This window comes from Mobula hypostoma, chromosome Y (assembly GCF_963921235.1).
Source record: "Mobula hypostoma chromosome Y, sMobHyp1.1, whole genome shotgun sequence".
Lineage (NCBI taxonomy): Eukaryota > Metazoa > Chordata > Chondrichthyes > Myliobatiformes > Myliobatidae > Mobula > Mobula hypostoma.
The window spans coordinates 5,188,271-5,208,346 of record NC_086130.1 but is presented as its reverse complement, the minus strand read 5'-3'; the positions used below and the strand labels follow the sequence as shown (position 1 = coordinate 5,208,346).

At 43.2% G+C, this 20,076-nt stretch overlaps 1 protein-coding gene across 1 annotated transcript in view; it reads right to left on the bottom strand.

The window, feature by feature from the left end:
• Nucleotides 1-20,076, bottom strand: part of LOC134341064 (proliferation-associated protein 2G4-like) — a 113,699-nt gene that overhangs the window by 52,310 nt on the left and 41,313 nt on the right. Inside the window, exon 4 of the mRNA XM_063038814.1 lies at nucleotides 4,682-4,751. Within this exon, the coding sequence (XP_062894884.1) occupies nucleotides 4,682-4,751 (70 nt within the window). The remainder of the gene's footprint in view (nucleotides 1-4,681; nucleotides 4,752-20,076) is intronic.

Below are 20,076 nucleotides of genomic sequence, written 5' to 3'. Positions count from 1 at the left end.
GCATCATATTACAGACTGTCACTTTTGTCTAACCAGTGTTTCTGGTTTCTCTGTTAAAAACAAAAAAAGCCACTGAATACCCCAAACTCCTTTCAGCCATGAAACCTAAGCTGCGTGACGATAGTCTTCCATACCTGAGTCCTGGAATCTGGAGGAGGCAGGTGAAGGAGCCATGTTGCACAAGCCAGTAATGGAAAACAACACTGATACTGATAAAACATTTTAGCCCTTTATGTCAAGTAAGCCTTTGCTGCTAACTCAATCTAAATTAAATCTAAATTACTCTGCTCTCAAAACGCATCTCCCCCATTTCACGTACATCTGCTCTCACTCCATCCTCCCACCATCCCAATAGGAATAGGGTTCCCCTGGTCCTCACCTACCACACCACCAGCCTCCGGGTCCAACATATAATTCTCCATAACTTCCGCTACCTCCAACGGGATCCCACCACAAAGCACATCTTTCCCTCCCCCCCACTCTGCTTTACGCAGGGATCGCTCCCTACGCGACTCCCTTGTCCATTCGTTCCCCCCCATCCCTCCCCACCGATCTTCCTCCTGGCACTTATCCATGTAAGTGGAACAAGTGCTACACATGCCCTTACACTTCCTTCCTTACTACCATTCAGGACCCCAAACAATCCTTCCAGGTGAGGCAACACTTCACCTGTGAGTCGGCTGGGGTGATATACTGCATCCGGTGCTCCCAATGTGGCCTTCTATATATTGGCGAGACCCGACGCAGACTGGGAGACCGATTTGCTGAACATCTACGCTCTGTCCGCCAGAGAAAGCAGGATCTCCCAGTGGCCACACATTTTAATTCCACATCCCATTCCCATTCTGACATGTCTATCCTACAGATGAAGCCACACTCAGGTTGGAGGAACAACACCTTATATTCCGCCTGGGTAGCCTCCAACCTGATGGCATGAACATCGACTTCTCTAACTTCCGCTAATGCCCCACCTCCCCCCCCTACCCCATCTGTTACTTATTTTTATACACACATTCTTTCTCTCAGTCTCCTTTTTCTCCCTCTGTCCCTCTGAATATACCTCTTGCCCTTCCTCTGGGTCACCCCCCCCTGTCTTTCTTCCCAGACCTCCTGTCCCATGATCCTCTCGTATCCCCTTTTGCCTATCACCTGTCCAGCTCTTGGCTCTATCCCTCCCCCTCCTGTCTTCTCCTATCATTTTGCATCTCCCCCTCGCCCTCCCACTTTCAAATCCCTTACTCACTCTTCCTTCAGTTAGTCCTGACAAAGAGTCTCGGCCCGAAACGTCGACTGCACCTCTTCCTAGAGATGCTGCCTGGCCTGCTGTGTTCACCAGCAACTTTGATGTGTGTTGCCTAACCTAAATCACCTGGTCAGAGATTCGAATTTGTCAAGGCAAAGGCAGATTTACTGAGTTCAAAACTGCCGTCACTAGGTACAAAAGTTTCCATGAAGATTTCTATATCGGAGGCAGATGTTTTCCAAAGTAACTGACACTCAAGATTAAGGGATGTATTTTTGTTGGTCCATAAATCAAAGATGTTATCAATGACAGGCAATTTGAAGAACTTCAGGGAAAATCACATGAAAGACAGTCAAGGATGCTGTTAAGAATTTTCTTGACAGCTACAAAGCACCTAATTGCACGTAGCTGTTTGACAGTATGCTTCAAGCATGCAAAACCATGAAATGCAACATGTCACTAAAGATTCATTAACTGCATTCCCTTTAAGATTTCTTCCCTGCAAAATCTTGGTGCTGTCAGTGACGAACATGGTGAAAATTTTCACCATAACACTGCAGTCATGGAGAAATGGGATCAAGGCAATAGGAGTCCATCAATGCTATAAGATTATTGTTGGACACTTAAGTGAGAAGCTCAAGCACTTATCAAATAAATATAATCAACATAACATTTTTAACTTAGTTGAACCATTGCAAAAATTCAGCACCATTTTGTAAATAAACTCATTACATTCAATAAAAGTTAATTTCTTGTTTCTCCAAATTTCTATGTGACACAAGTACTCTGAAATTATATTTGTGTTCAGCTTCAAGGGTTTATCACAAATAAAAATAATGTCTGAAAAAGCAATACTTCCAACAAAATTTGTTGTTCAGTGATATTACAGCATGGTTAGAGAGCTAATTGATCAACAACCTACTTTCTTACGTATTTAGTCTATATTATTTTAGTAACAGAAGAAAATGGAAAATAGTAGCAGCTAATTTCAGTGAAAGATGTAGATGAGATCCAATTTTATAATGGATCAATTTTTGCACACACAACCCATCAGGCACACAGCAAAATTGGACCTAATTCTAAGGAAAAAACACAGACCTTAAAAAAAATGTAATTTAAGTATAAATAGTCAAGTGAATAATCTTAACTCTGATTTCCAATGATGTGTGTAATCTGAATTTTCTTTTTCCCAGGTGCTCTGGCTCCCACTCATATCCCAATGATATGGGTTAATCAGTTAAGCTTTTAAATCTCAGGGCATCAGCATTCACAGTTCAATTCTGGTAATGTCAGTAAGGAGTCTGTATACCCTCTCTGCAGATGTGTGGGTTTCCTCTGGGTTCTACACTTTCCTCCCACCCCCACATTCCAAAGACATATTAGTTAGAACATTATTTCACCATTAATAAATTATCCTGTGATTAGGGTAGGCTGTTTGATGGTAAACCATAGAAACCATAGAAAAACTACAGCACAGAAACAGGCCTTTTGGCCCTTCTTGGCTGTGCCGAACCATTTTCTGCCTAGACCCACTGACCTGCACACGGACCATATCCCTCCATACAGCTCCCATCTATGTATCAGTCCAATTTATTCTTAAATGTTAAAAAAGAACCCACATTTACCACCTCGTCTGGCAGCTCATTCCACACTCCCACCACTGTGTGTGTGAAGAAGCCCCCCCTAATGTTCCCTTTAAACTTTTCCCCCTTCACCCTTAACCCATGTCCTCTGGTTTTTTTTCTCCTCTTGCCTCAGTGGAAATAGCCTGTTTGCATTCACCCTACCTATACCCATCATAATTTTATATACCTCTATCAAATCTCCTCTCATTCTTCTACGCTCCAGGGAATAGAGTCCTAACCCATTCAACCTTCCGTTGTAACTGAGTTTCTCAAGTCCCAGCAACATCCTTGTAAACCTTCTCTGCACTCTTTCAACCTTATTAATATCCTTCCTGTAATTTGGTGACCAAAACTGAACACAATACTCCAGATTCAGCCTCACCAATGCTTCATCATAATATTCCAGCTCTTACACTCAATACTTTGATTGATAAAGGCCAATGTACCAAAAGCTCTCTTTACAACCCTATCTACCTGTGATGCTACTTTAAGGGAATTTTCTATCTGTATTCCCAGATATTCCCTCTGTTCTACTGCACTCCTCAGTGCCTTACCATTTATCCTGTATGTTCTACCTTGGTTTGTCCTTCCAACGTGCAATACCTCACACTTGTCTGTATTAAACTCCATCTGCCATTTTTCAGCCCATTTTTCCAGCTGGTCCAAATCCCTCTGCAAACTTTGAAAACCTTCCTCACTGTCCACTACACCTCCAATCTTTGTATCATCAGCAAATTTGCTGATCCAATTTACTCCATTATCATCCAGATCATTGATATAGATGACAAATAACAATGGATCCAGCACTGATCCTGCGGCACACCACTAGTCACAGGCCTCCACTCGGAGAAGCAATTCTCTACTACTACTCTTTGGCTTCTTCGATTGAGCCAATGTCTAATCCAGTTTACCACCTCTCCATGTATACCTAGCGACTGAATTTTCCTAACCTCCCATGGGGGACCTTGTCAAAGGCCTTACTGAAGTCCATGTAGACAATATCCACTGCCTTCCCTTCATCCACTTTCCTGGTAACCTCCTCGAAAAACTCCAATAGATTAGTCAAACATGACCTACCATGCACAAAGCCATGTTGACGCTCCCTAACAAGTCCCTGTCTATCCAAATGCTTGTAGATTCTGTCTCTTAAGTACTTCTTCCAATAACTTATCTACTACCGACATTAAACTCACCGGCCTATAATTTCCCGGATTACTTTTCGATCCTTTTTTAAACAACGGAACAACATGAGCCACTCTCCAATACTCCGGCACCTCACCCATAGACACCGACATTTTAAATATATCTGCCAGGGCCCCTGCAATTTCAACACTAGTCTCTTTCAAAGTCCGAGGGAATACCCTGTCAGGTCCTGGTGATTTATCCACTTTAATTTGCATCAAGATAGCAAGCACCTCCTCCTTTCAACCTGTACAGTTTCCATGATCTCACTACTTGTTTCCCTTAATTCCATAGACTTCATGCCAGTTTCCTGTAAATACAGGCGCAAAAAACCCCATTTAAGATCTCCCCCATTTCTTCTGGTTCCGCACATAGCCGACCACTCTGATCTTCAAGAGGGCCAATTTTATCCCTTACAATCCTTTTACTCTTAATATACCTGTAAAAACTCTTTGGATTATCCTTCACTTTGACTAAACACAGGCTCTTTTCTATTTTTTATTCAGATTTCCAAACAAACTCCATGTAAACAATAAAGAACTCCCTGTTTTTAGTATATGTTCTTCGTTCTTTTCTTCAGTATAATTATTTCACAAATATATGCAATATATTGAAAAACTTCATTTCTTACCTGTTTACTACCAACAACAAAACTATGTGCTACGTTTGCAATGAATCCATCCACATGAATACCCAAGTCACTGTAAAAGAATTCATGCGAATTTAAGATCTACTGAAGCAGAAAAATACAAAAAATTGTGCTGTCAAACGAACTGCACTACAACAATATAACTGTATGAAAGTTAGTACAAATAATTAGAATGACTGATGTAAAACAGCAGAAATTGGCAATTATAATATAAAAATAGTATAGAGGCTACCTAAAAAAGATGAGTAACAAAAGAAAACAATGTTATTACAAATTTCATACAATGCCTTTTACTAATTACAATGTTTTTATAACAGCGAAAGATTGAAAATTGTACACAATACTCAAGAATATGGTCTTAACAGTAACACACAGAAAATTCTGGAGAAACTCAGGTCAGGCAGCATCTAAGGAAGGAAATAAACAGTCAACGTTTCAGGCCAAGACTCTGATTGCGTCTGCAGAATCTCCTGCATTTATGGTCTCAACGTACCTTGTAAAGTGCCTTATAAAACCATGAAATCTCCCTTTCACGACCTCCTCTGCTACTGTAGATCAGATTCACAGCTGAAAAAACTCTTCTGCTGCCCAATAAGCCACACCATCACCAATGCCCCAAACCCTCTGATGTCAAGGAAGAGGTGAAAAAGTTGTCCAATATATACAAAATATCCAAAATACTGCTGGAGCTGTGTTTGATTCCCCTGTCATCTTTAAACAATGCACAAACCAGCTATTTAGTCTCCACAAACTGAACTTTCCAAAAAAATTAAAGATCTCTTGATTTAAGGACTACAGGCCACGAATGACCACATTGATTCTTGTAGGCCAGTGTTTCTCTTTTTTTTAGGCCAACACCTCCAAAGCATTTTCATATGCCAATATGCCCCCCCACCTTCATATCTGCCAACACCCTTCTTAGGCACACTATACTTTCTGTCACCCCCATCGAGTAAAAACATGTCGACCATATGCTAACAAAAGAAAAATGATTCTCCTTTAAATGTTTATCTATCTTTAAACCTAGCTCAAACAGTGCCTGTGCGATGTACAGCAACTTCAATGTCAATGTAATCCTTGAACTTGATGGTTTTTTAGCAAGAGTTGAAATATCTAGACTCTCTGACGGTGGTGTCTGAAAAGAGGATGCTGTCCAAGTTGCATGCCATCTTGGCCAACGTCTCCCTTCCACTACATAATGTACTGAATGGGCACAGGAGTACATTCAGCCAGAAACTCATTCCACCGAGATGCAACACAGAGCGTCATAGGAAGTCAGTGGCCATCAAACTTTACAACTCCTCACTTGGAGGGTCAGACACCTTGAGCCAATAGGTTGGTTCTGGACTTATTTCCTGGCATAATTTATATATTACTATTTAATTATTTATGGTTTTATTACTATTTAGTTATTTATGGTGCAACTGTAACGAAAACCAATTTCCCCCGGGATCAATAAAGTATGACCTATGACTATGACTATGGTTCAAGTTGTGACAGCCAAAAGCCTAAGACCACAAGTGTAAAATACTCTCCAAGCAGTTTCTGTTTTTTGAGTACAGGTAGTCCCCGAGTTATGAACGTCCGACTTACGAACAACTCGAACTTATGTACAGAGGAAGGAGAATGCCGTCCAAAATTTTAAGTCGTTGCCATTAATACTGTGTTGAGTGTGTAACTTTGTATTTGACTTAAATATTTCTTAGCAAGTTTCACCCTGATAGCCCCCCCAATGCAGTGGTTTAATTATTGAAATACATACATTTCATAATTGTTTTATATGCATAGAAAAGTAAAATATATACTATATACTAGGACTCTTTCAATATTTTTATTAATATTGTATAAATTGCATGAATGCAAATACAAAATTCATAAGGATACAAGTAATACGAATTACATTTAAATCACAGTAATATGATCACAGTATCCAATATTCCAAATCAATCATGTAGAAAAAAGACTGAATTATGAAATGAAATAAAATAAAATAATTATTTTTTTTTTTTTTAAATCTACCCCCACTACCAAAATGAGCTGGTTGGTAAAAGAAAAGGAAGAAAAAAAAATCTTACCATATAATATTATAATAATAATTGCTGAGATCCATACTTTAATAACAGTTTAAAGATCATGAATATAACTCAGAAAGGGTCCCCTGGACTATCTGGTGGCGCAATTACATCAGCACTGGACTCTGGAACAGAGGATCCCGGGTTTGAACCCGGTCGGGGCCGCTCCCAAGTATGCTTTCCATCCATGCCAGGTTGAGTGTCGAGATCGCAACTCGACCTCGTAAAATAAAAGGAAAAAGAAGTGCGAAATGGCTGAGTGAGGAGTGGCGCACCACACACTTTCTCTCTCGCTCTGCGCCTTGTAAAGCATGAAAAAGACATCGTCCCGCCAACATCGCACAGACGCATGCATGCACACGCAGACACACATGCACGCACACACCAAAAAAGAAATTTTTAAAAGTTGTAGAAAGAGAAAGGGTCCCCATTACATTAGAAAATGTTTAGAATCAGAAAGCGAACAACGAATCTTCTCTAGATCAAGGCACAACATAATATCAGATAGGCATTGAACATGACGGGGCGGGGTGGCCTCCTTCCACTTGAGCAAGACCTGGCCATAAGAGACATAAAGGCCAATACCTGCAAATTAGATGGATTCAGTTTTGTAACACTACCCCCAACAATACCAAACATGACAGTCAAAGGACTGGGCTTAAAACTAACATTGAAAAGTACAGAAAAAGTTTGAAATACACTGTTCCAAAATTTTTCAAGACTCGGACATGTCCAAAACATATGAATTAGTGTGACCACTCCATTAGTACATCTATCATAGTAAGGGGAAATATCTGCGTAGAAACAGGAGAGCTTGTCTTTAGACATTTAAACTCGATGTACCACTTTGAATTGTAATAAAGAATGATGAGCTCATAATGATGAAGAATTAACCAATTTTAAAATAATCTTCAGCTCACTTCAGATATGAAAATTTGTAAATCCTTTTCCCAGTCTCCTTTAATTTTGTCTAAACAGGCCTTTTTCAGTCCCAACAGCAGACCGTAAATGTAAGATATTGAACCGTTGTCAGATCAAAAAATTGTATTTATTATATTCTTATCTGGTTTTGTAGGAAATGTATGTAATTTAAAAAACAATTAGAAAAGATGGGACTCGAGAGGGAGAACCTCAATAAACGAAAATATTTTCTAAACTGTTACCAAATTCTCAAAGTATGCTTGACCACCACATTGTCAGTTAGTTTATTTAAAGATAAAGGAAGCAAGGATTCAAGTAAACAAATAATGGAAAATTTCATAACAGAGTTGACTTCCAAAGAAACCCATATAGGACAATTCTCATGGTTAATGTAATATATCCAGAACGTAATATTTTGCATAATAATTGCCTGTGGCGACCCACTTTCTGACACCCACCAACCGGCTCACGAAACAGCGCGCGCAGGCAGAGGGCGGGCAGCAAAAAGGGCGGGAACAGAAAGGTTATAAAGCAGGCTGCGAAGTTTGAATAAATCTCTTTCATCGCAACTCTAACTCACCGACTCCGTGTGGTTATTCTAGCGCTGTGTGTAGCACACCGCTACAATTGGTGACCCCGACAGCCCAAACGATATTTGGACCAGAGATGACCGACGCTGCATCTGTTCACGCAGTTTCGTTAGAACTGCCAGGCTTCTGGACGCTGCGACCCCATTTATGGTTCGAACAAGCAGAAGCACAATTCCACATTCGGCAGATAACCTCGGAGTCCACTCGCTACTACTACGTGCTGAGCTCCCTCGACCAGGAGACTGCTGCACAAGTTGAGGAGTTTATACAGTCGCCCCCGGAGGACAGCAAATACACAGCATTCAAAGCCCTGCTCATAAGGACTTTCGGACTCTCACGGCGCGAACGAGCACGCCACTTAATGCACCTGGATGGTTTGGGAGACAGGCCGCTGTTAGCATTAATGAACGAGATGCTGGCCCTGGCTGAAGGACACAAACCCTGCCTCATGTTTGAGCAGGCATTCCTAGAGCAACTGCCCAAGGACATATGCCTGCTGCTGTCCAACACAGATTTCAGCGACCCCCGGGGGGTGGCGGCCCGAGCAGATGTGCTGTGGAATGCCAGGAAAGAGAGAGGGGCGTCCGTCGCACAGATCACCAAGCCGCGTGCCCAACATCAGACCAGACCAGGCCCGGCAGCAGAGCCTACAAAACCCGGCGACGGGAGTGAGGAGCCCAACGAACTATGGTGTTTCTACCACCAGCGGTGGGGCACAGAGGACCGCTGGGGCAGACCGCCCTGCAAATTCCCAGGAAACGCCAAGGCCAGCCGCCGCTGATGGCTACGGCGGCTGGCCATCAGGACAGCCTCCTGTACGTCTGGGACAAGCAGTCGGGACGCCGCTTTTTGGTCGACACCGGAGCGGAGATCAGCGTCTTACCTCCAACGAGTTACGACATCCGCAACAGAGAACCGGGACCCACCCTGAGGGCCGCTAATGGCAGCACAATACGAACCTACGGCACCCGCACGGTGCATGGACTTCGTAAACAGGTCAGTGAATGGGCCAAAACGTGCATGCAGTGCCAAACGGCCAAGGTGCAGCGGCACACCAAGGCTCCACCGCAGCGGTTCGAACCCACCCGCCGGAGGTTCGACCACATTCATGTGGATATCGTGGGGCCCCTGCCAGTGTCACGAGGAGCGCGGTACCTCCTAACTATGATAGACCGGTTCACCAGATGGCCAGAGGCAGTTCCGCTCAGCGACACCACCTCCGAATCCTGCGCCCGAGCACTGATCGCAACCTGGGTAGCACGCTTCGGGGTACCGGCCCACATTACCTCCCACAGGGGCGCCCAGTCCACCTCCAGCCTGTGGTCGGCTATGGCCAGCCTTTTAGGAACACAGCTACACCACACAACTGCCTACCACCCACAGTCGAACGGACTAGTGGAGCGTTTCCACTGTCACCTGAAGTCGGCTCTCATGGCCCGCCTGGAGGGGCCTAACTGGGTGGACGAGCTTCCCTGGGTCCTGCTTGGAATCCGCACGGTGCCCAAAGAGGATCTACACACCTCGTCGGCCGAGTTGGTGTACGGCGAGCCCCTGGTCGTCCCAGGAGAGTTCATACCAGCCCCAAGGGGGCAAGAGGAAGAACCCACAGCAGTCCTGGACAGACTACGGGAGAGGCTCGGTAACCTGGCCCCCATACCCACTTCACAGCACGGACAGAGCCCGACCTGCGTACCCAAAGACCTGCAGAACTGTAAGTTTCTTTTTGTACGACGGGGCGGAGACTGGGCACCGCTACAGCGGCCCTACGAGGGGCCGTTTAAGGTGATCAGGAACAACGGGTCCACGTTCGTGCTGGACATTGGGGGAAGAGAGGAGGTTTTCACAGTGGACCGACTCAAACCGGCCCATGTGGACTTGGCGCAACCGGTCCAGGCTCAGGCACCGCAGCGCAGGGACAGACCTCCCAAACAGAGGCCGATCCAGACTGTGGACATTGGGGGAGGTATCGCCGGTTCTGGGGGGGGGGGGGGTTATGTGGCGACCCACTTTCTGGCACACACGAACCGGCTCACGAAACAGCGCGCGCAGGCAGCAAAAAGGGCGGGAACGGAAAGGCTATAAAGCGGGCCGCGAAGTTTGAATAAATCTCTTTCATTGCAACTCCAACTCACCGACTCCGTGTGGTTATTCTAGCACTGTGTGTAGCACATCGCTACATGCCCAATAATATAACCTAAAATTAGGTAAAGCAAAGCCTCCATTCTGTTTCGTTTTTTTGAAGGTGAGCTTTATTTATTCGAGATTTTTTATTCTTCCATATATAGGAAGAAAGAATTGAATCCAAAGAGTCAAAAAAGAGATTTAGGAACAAAAACAGGCACAGCTTGAAAAAGGTATATAAATTTAGGTAAGATATTTATTTTAATAGAATTAATTCGGCCAATCAGTGATAAAGAGGGAGGCAACCAATTAAAAAGTTTTTTTTAACATAATTCATTAAAATTAAAACATTGTCCTCAAATAAATCTTTATAATTCTTAGTAATTGTTACTCCTAAATACATAAATTGCTTTCTTAAAATTTTAAAAGGAACTGTAACGCTCAGTTATATTTGCTCGTATCTGTCTAGGGGAAATCCCACCCAGCACCTGCCTGATCGCGTCCCACCGAGTCGGTTGCTGCACCACTGCCACCAGAATCAATCCCGAACATCAATCATCAGCCAGCACACACAGTACGTGTGTACAGTACAAGTACATTTTACAGATATTACTAAGTCTATGAAATTAACAAAAATTAGATACAGAAAAGAAAGTAATGGAAAAAAAAGGCGCCAGACTTATCAAAGTCCAAGTTCTTCGTGCACAACCATTGGAGCTCAATCAATTCCTGACGACCACCGGAATCCTGTCAACTCACAGCTCGGGACCACCCGAAGTGATTGACCGGAGCTTTTCGCACGTCCACTGTCCTCTTCATCTCTACACCGACTCCCCGCCAAACCCCGTCCCCACTCATATGAGACAGCATTATCACCCGAAGAACGATAACATGAACACCCGTTGGCTAATAGCACCCTGCTGTCTGTATTAACCCAAGCAAGCGTCTAGCTAGAGGCTTTCTCAGCATTTAACATAACAAAGGAGCCATTTTAAATTTAACAAAAAAAACAGAACCCGTACAGAAGGTTAATATCAGTTGGTATTAAATTGTTTAAACGAAACAGTTCACTCTTATGTAAATTTATATCCTGAGAACTAAAATTAGTCAATAAATGGAACACAAACGGTAAAGAGGTTGTAACATTAGCTATAAAAAGCAATAAGTCATCAGCATAGAGCGACACTACGTTGGAGTTTAAAGGGTTCAGAATTCTGAAAATTAGTAAGAATCCGAGCAGAAGGAAATAAACAAAGTAATTTAATCCAATGAATAAATTTAGGACCAAAATTAAATTTTTCTAAGGATGCGAAAAGATAATTCCATTCAACTCTGTCAAAGGCCTTCTCTGCATCCAAAGATATCACACATTCCGATATTTCCTTAGATGGAGAATGCATAACATTTAACGAACACTGTATATTAAAATGGAAATATCAATTTTTAATAAATCCTGATATCCAAAACTATGGAAGATACAATATTTTCAAGTCTGCGAGCCAACACTTTAGATAAAATTTTAGTATCAAAATTGAGTAAAGAGATAGGTCTATACGAAAAACATTCAGTAGAATTCTTATTCTTTTTCAGAATAAGTGAAATGGAAGCTTCCTCAAAATATTGCGGTAATCTTCCTACCTTAAAGGAATCTGTAAGGGTAGAACATAAATGTGGTATAAGCAAGGAGGAAAAAGCCTTATAAAGCTCTCCAGAGAATCCATCTGGTCCTGGGGATTTCCCAGAATCCAATTCTCGTACAGCCTGAGCAATTTCCTCCTGGGAAATAGGTTGATCCAATTGCCTATGATCGGCTATCGAAATAGGAATATTTAATTGATCTAAAATATTATTCACTGCAATATTATCATTAACTGAGTCAGAACTATACAATTTGGAATAAAATTCTCTAAAAGTGTCATTAATTTCAAAGTGGTCAGTTGTCATGTCCCCATTAATTTTATATATTTCTTTAATTTGCCGCTTGGCTATAAATGGCTTCAACTGATTAGCCAGTAGCTTACCAGTTCTATCTCCATGAATATAAAATTGACTTCTATCTTTTAAAAGCTGGCTTTCAATTGGATACGTTAAAAGAAGATCATATTTAGTTTTGGTTTCAATACCTCTCTTATATGTTTCAGGATCGGGTACCGAAGCATATTTATGGTCCAGTTGTTTTAATTGATTAGCTAGTTCGTTTCTCTCTTCGTTAACTTTTTAAATGATATTTGCAGTATAAGAAATAATTTGACCCCAGATATATGCTTTAGAAGTATCCTATATAATAAGACTAGACATCTCTTCCAACGAACTTTCTTCAAAAAAAAGAGTAACTTGATTCTCCATAAATTTTTAAATCATCGGATAACAGAGTGAAATTAAATCGCCAAAATCTATTCACAGGGATAGGACCAGAAAGATTTAAAGACAGAAGTGCAGGAGGGTGGGCAGAAATAGCAATCTCTTTATATTTAATCTATCAAACCAATGGAATCATTTTGACTGCCAATAAAATAATAATCAATCCTGGTATAAGAATGACGGACATGAGAAAAAAAAGAATATTCCCTGTCCATCGGATGAAGAAAATGCCAAGCATCAACTATACTACATTTAGTTAGAAAGGACTGGATAAACAAAGCTGATTTATTAAGTGTGGCTGGTTTGACAGACAAGCGATCTAATACTGGATCTAACCAATGATATCCTCCTATCACAAGAGAGTAAGCACACAAATCTGGCAAAAACAAAAATAGACGTTCAAAAAATCCTGGACTGACTACGTTGGGGGCATATACATCAGCAGAAACAATCAATTTACTGTCTAGACTCCCAGATACAATAATAAATCGACCATTAGGATCCAAAACAAAGAATGGAGTTGCATATCCTTCCACCGAATAAAAAAACTAAAGCTATCACTGCTGCCTATGTGCGTTTCTTGTAAGAAAATAATGGGTGCTTTTAATTTTTTAATATAAGCAAACACTTTGTTCCTTCTAATGGGGTGATTCAGCCCTTTTACATTCAAGTCAATATTTCAAATCATTTTAAATACAAATCATCATGTAATTAAAAGATCTGGCCATAAGTTATTAAAACTAGAAAGCACACTGTAAGACAAGGTAGTCAAACAGGTAATCAACCCAACCCAAGAGAAAAATAGGCCCTAGCCCCTTCCCCACAAAAAGTATCCAAAAAAAGCCTCCAACCTGATAGCATGAACATCGACTTCTCTAACTTCTGCTAAGGCCCCACCTCCCCCTCGTACCCCATCTGTTACTCATTTTTATGCACACATTCTTTCTCTCACTCTCCTTTTTCTCCCTCTGTCCCTCTGAATATACCCCTTGCCCATCCTCTGGGTCACCCCCCCCCAGCTTTTCTTTCTTCCCGGACCTCCTGTCCCATGATCCTCTCGTATCCCTTTTGCCTATCACCTGTCCAGCTCTCGGCTCTATCCCTCCCCCTCCTGTCTTCTCCTATCATTTTGCATCTCCCCCTCCCCCTCCAGCTTTCAAATCCCTTACTCACTCTTCCTTCAGTTAGTCCTGACGAAGGGTCTCGGCCTGAAACGTCGACTGTACCTCTTCCTACAGATGCTGCTTGGCCTGCTGCGTTCACCAGCAACTTTGATGTATGTTGCATTAATCACTACTCTTTGTTTTGTGTCAGCCAGCCAATTTTCAACCCATGTCAGTACTCTGCCCCCAATACCATGTGCCCTAATTTTGCCCACTAATCTCCTATGTGGGACTTTATCAAAGGCTGTCTGAAAGTCAGGTACACTACATCCACTGGCTCTCCCTTGTCCATTTTCATAGTTACATCTTCAATAAATTCCAGAAGATTAGTCAAGCACGATTTCCCCTTCGTAAATCCATGCTAACTCGGACCGATCCTGTTACTACTATCCAGATGTGTTGTAATTTCATCTTTTGACTCCAGCATCTTTCCCACCACCGACATCGGCTAACCAGTCTATAATTCCCTGTTTTCTCTCTTCCTCCCTTCTTGAAGAGAGGGACAACATTAGCCACCCTCCAATCCACAGGAACTGATCCTGAATCTATAGAACATTGGAAAATGATTACCAATGCTTCCACGATTTCTAAAGCCACCTCCTTAAGTACGCTGGGATGCAGACCATCAGGTCCCGGGGACTTACCAGCCTTCAGACCCAACAGCCTATCCAACACCATTTCCTGCCTAATATAAATTTCCTTCAGTTCATCCATTACCCTAGATCCTTTGGCCACTATTACATCTGGAAGATTGTTTGTGTCTTCCCTAGTGAAGACAGATCCAAAGTACCTGTTCAACTCGTCTGCCATTTTCTTGATCCCCATAATAAATTCACCTGCTTCTGTCTTCAAGGGCCCAGTTTTGGTCTTAACTATTTTTTTTCCTTTTCATATACCTAAAGAAGCTTTTACTATCCTCCTTTATATTCTTGGCTAGTTTACCTTCGTACCTCATTTTTTCTCCGCGTATTGCCTTTTTAAGTTACCTTCTGTTGTTCTTTAAAAGTTTCCCAATCCTCCCACTTACCACTCATCTTTGCTATGTTATACTTCTTCTCTTTTATCTTTATACTGTCCTTTACTTCCCTTGTCAGCCACGGCCTCCCCTTACTCCCCTTAGGATCTTTCTTCCTCTTTGAAATGAACTGATCCTGCATCTTCCACATTATTCCCAGAAACACTTGCCATTGCTGTTCCACTGTCATCCCTGCTAGGGTATTGTTCCATTGAACTTTGGCCAACTCCTCCCTCATAGCTCCATAGTTCCCTTTGTTCAACTGTAATACTGACACTTCTGAGTTTCCCTTCTCCCTCTCAAATTGTAGATTAAAACTTGTCATATTATGGTCACTACCTCCTAATGGCTCCTTTACCTCGAGGTCCCTGATCGAATCCGGTTCATTGCACAACACTAGATCCAGAATTGCCTTCTCTCTGGTAGGCTCCAGTACAAGCTGTTCTAAGAATCCATCTCGGAGGCACTCCACGAACTCCCTTTCTTGGGGTCCAGTGCCAACCTGATTCCTCCAGTCTACCTGCATGTTGAAGTCCCCCATAACAACTGTAGCATTACCTTTGCGACATGCCAATTTTAACTCTTGATTCAACTTACACCCTACATCCAGACTACTGTTTGGGGGCCTGTAGATAACTTCCATTAGGGTCTTTCTACCCTTAGAATTTCTCAGTTCCATCCACACTGACTCTACGTCTCCTGATTCTATGTCCCCACTCGCAAGGGACTGAATATCATTCCTCACCAACAGAGCCACCCCACCCCCTCTGCCCATCAGTCTGTCCTTTCAATAGCATGTATATCCTTGAATATTCATTTCCCAGGCCCTGTCCACTTGAAGCCATGTCTCTGTTATTCCCACAACATCATACTTACCAATTTCCAACTGTGTCTCAAGCTCATCCACTTTATTTCTTATACTCCGTGCATGCATATACAATACTTTTAATTCATTACTCCCCTCACCTCCCATATCAATTCCTATTTCACTTGGCCATACTGTACGATCCCTTCTTGAGCTTTCTGCTCTGTTGATTCTGCTGTCTTTCTTAACTTTTCTTATTCTCACTTTCCCTTTATCTCCATCCTTATGTTTCCGGATTGTCCACTCCCCGCACTACTTAGTTTAAACACACCCATGTTGCAGTGGCAAACCTGCCTGCCAGAATGCTGGTGCCCCGCTTATTAAGGTGCAACCCGTCCCTTTTGTACAATTCATCCTTACCCAGAAACAGTGGTCCAAATCCAAGAAAGTAAATCCTTGCTTCCTGCACCAGTTCCTCAGCCACACATTCAGATCCATTTATCTCCCTGTTCCTGCCCTTTCCAGCATGAGGAACTGGAAGCAAACCAGAGATAACCACCCTGGAAGTCCTGCTTTTCGGCCTTCCGAGTTCTCTGAAGTCACTCTGTAGAATGTCTTTCCTCTTCTTCCCCACATCATTTGTGCCATGGGGAAAGTTTGTTGGATTGTATTCAATTTGCCATTAAGTTGTTGAAACTCCTCAGAAAATTCCGATTTATGCCGTTTAAGGAAGTCACTGATAAAATCCAAAGTGACTGGGGATTCATCTTCTGTCTCTCTTTCTTTTGCAGAAGCTTTTGTTCTTTTCCAAGCCATAGTACAGCAGTATTTTTTTTACAGGCATCCGTTAGCCTTGTGAGACCACGGATTTGTGTTTTGGAAGGTTTCCAGGACGCAAGCCTAGGCAAGGTTGTATGGAAGACTGGCAGCTGCCCATGCTGCAAGTCTCCCCTCTCCACGCCACCGATGTTGTCCAAGGGAAGGGAACTAGGACCTATACAGCTTGGCACCGGTGTCGTCGCACAGCAATGTGTGATTAACTGCCTTGCTCAAGGAGCAGTAGTAAAGTATTATAATAAGGTTTCAAAAAAAACTGGTAGGAGACAATAAATAGGGTAGGAGCAATCAAAATGATGTTACTCATCAGCTGCCAACAGGGTTCTGACTATATACTAAGACAAACATTTGACTAACTGACACTAAATAATACCAGACTTACATGCAAATCCGACTTAAAGACGGACTCAGGAAAGGAACACTTTTGTAAACTGGGGAGTGCCTGTATATGGTTCACTGTACTGAAGCCTCTCTCAACAAGGTAGGTGGATGGAAGTGAAGAACAGTATGGCTCTTCTCCAAAACCAGTAAATTTCATATGACAGTGTAGACACATACCACAAAAGCCAGCATTTCGAAAAGCGTTTTTGCTTCTTCATTGTTCTGAATTTCAATTATTTCTTCTCACCTTGCAAAGAAATGGGCTACTTACCCAGTCTGAAATTTCCAGATCATTCAAATCCTTGAATCAATTCTGAAAATCCTTCTTCAGTGACTACAGCTGTTAACCAATACCTTTTACTAATTGCTGTCAGTGAAACAGAGTGCCATATTTTCCATGCAAGAAATACATGAGGACATTTTTCTCCCATGTTTTGCTTAAATATCTCCAATTATCTGATAAAAGTGAACATTGCCCTTTTTACCTGGATTAAATTGAAATTCTCACCTTGCAGTTTCATATTTAGAATATTCATTTTGTCATACAGATTGGCTAAGTATACCACATCGCATGCCAGATTGTTCAGATGGTGGCACATATGATCGAGGAACAGTCGCAGCAAGAGGAGGAGCGAGGGGCTCGGGAGAGTGCTGAGTGCTGTGAAGCAGCTCAGGTGAGTGTGCTTTAAAAAGGAGCGTGGAGGGCAACTGAAGGGTTAAACAGAGTGTTAATTAGTTGATTAGAGACTTGAGATAATTGGCAGGGCCAAATAAAAGGAGGGGTAACTGAAAAGGAGCAGCCAGTGTGTGAGTGGAACTTTGAGGCTTTGGCTCAAGAGGCTTCGGCAAGCAGACGCTGAGGATGAGCTTGCCCCAGTGAGGTAAGGCCGGGTAAGTTCCTTTAATTAATTTAATTAACTTAGGAGTAGGTAATGGACGCAGCAGTTAGGGTAGTTGAGTGCTCCATATCCAGTATGTGGGAAGTCAGGGACAGCACAATTGCCCTGATGACTACACCTATAAAACAACTGCAGGCTACGATCCAAGAAAAGGAAAACCTGAAAAAGCAGCAGGCCATGCAGCATCTCTAGGAAGAAGTCCAGTCGACAGGCACTGCTACCAACCTTATAGTTCCCACACCCCGCACTTCCCGTTTCTACCTCCTACCCAAGATCCACAAACCTGCCTGTCCTGGCCGACCCATTGTCTCAGCTTGCTCCTGCCTCACCAAACTCGTTTCTGCATAACTCGACGTGGTTTTATTCCCCCTTGTTCAATCCCTTCCTACCTATGTTCATGACACTTCTCACGCTCTTAAACATTTCGATGATTTTAAGTTCCCTGGCCCCCACCGCTTTATTTTCACCATGGATGTCCGGTCCCTGTATACTTCCATCCCCCATCAGGAAGGTCTCAAAGCTCTACGTTTCTTTTTGGATTCCAGACCTAATCAGTTCCCCTCTACCACCACTCTCCTCCGTCTAGCGGAATTAGTCCTTACTCTTAATAATTTCTCCTTTGGCTCCTCCCACTTCCTCCAAACTAAAGATGTAGCTATGGGCACCCGTATGGGTCCTAGCTATGCCTGCCTTTTTGTTGGATTTGTGGAACAATCTATGTTCTGTGCCTATTCTGGTATCTGTCCCCCACTTTTCCTTCGCTACATCGACGACTGCATTGGCACTGCTTCCTGCGCGCATGCAGAACTCGTTGACTTTATTAACTTTGCCTCCAACTTTCACCCTGCCCTCAAGTTTACCTGGTCCACTTCTGACACCTCCCGCCCCTTTCTAGATCTTTCTGTCTCTGTCTCTGGAGACAGCTTATCCTCTGATGTCTACTATAAGCCTACTGACTCTCACAGCTATCTGGACTATTCCTCTTCTCACCCTGTCTCTTGCAAAAACGCCATCCCCTTCTCGCAATTCCTCCGTCTCCGCCGCATCTGCTCTCAGGATGAGGTTTTTCATTCTAGGACGAGGGAGATGTCTTCATTTTTTAAAGAAAGGGGCTTCCCTTCCTCCACCATCTGCTCTCAAATGCACCTCTCCCATTTCACGTACATCTGCTCTCACTCCATCCTCTCGCCACCCCACTAGGAATAGGGTTTCCCTTGTCCTCACCTACCACTCCGGGTCCAACACATAATTCTCTGTAACTTCCGCCACCTCCAACGGGATCCCACCACTAAGCACATCTTTCCTTCCCCACCTCTCTCTGCTTTCCACAGGGATCGCTCCCTACGCGACTCCCTTGTCCATTCGTTCCCCCCATCCCTCCCCACCGATCTCCCTCCTGGCACTTATTCTTGTAAGCAGAACAAGTGCTATATGTGCCCTTACACTTCCTCCCTCACTACCATTCAGGGCCCCAGACAGTCCTTCCAGGTGAGGCAACACTTCACCTGTCGGCTGGGGTGATATACTGTGTCCGGTGCTCCCGATGTGGCCTTTTTATATATTGGCGAGACCCGACGCAGACTGGAAGACCGCTTTGCTGAACACCTACGCTCTGTCTGCCAGAGAAAGCAGGATCTCCCAGTGGCCACACATTTTAATTTCACATCCCATTCCCATTCTGATATGTCTATCCACGGCCTCCTCTACTGTAAAGACGAAGCCACACTCAGGTTGGAGGGTAACTTCCAACATGATGGCATGAACATTGACTTCTCAAACTTCCGCTAATGACCCACCTCCCCCTCGTACCCCATCCGTTATTTATTTAAATACACACATTCTTCTTCTCTCTCTCCTTTTTCTCCCTCTGTCCCTTTGACTATACCCCTTGCCCATACTCTGGGGTTTTTCCCCCTCCCCTTTTTCTTTCTCCCTGGGCCTCCATGATCCCATGATCCTCTCCTATCCCTTTTGCCAATCACCTGTCCAGCTCTTGGCTCCATCCCTCGCCCTCCTGTCTTCTCCTATATTTTGGATCTCCCCTTCCCCCTCCCACTTTCAAATCTCTTACTAGCTCTTCTTTCAATGAGTCCTGATGAAGGGTCTCGGCCCAATACATCGACTACCTCTTCCTATAGATGCTACCTGGCCTGCTGCGTTCACCAGCAACTTTGATGTGTGTTGCTTGAAATTCCAGCATCTGCAGATTTCC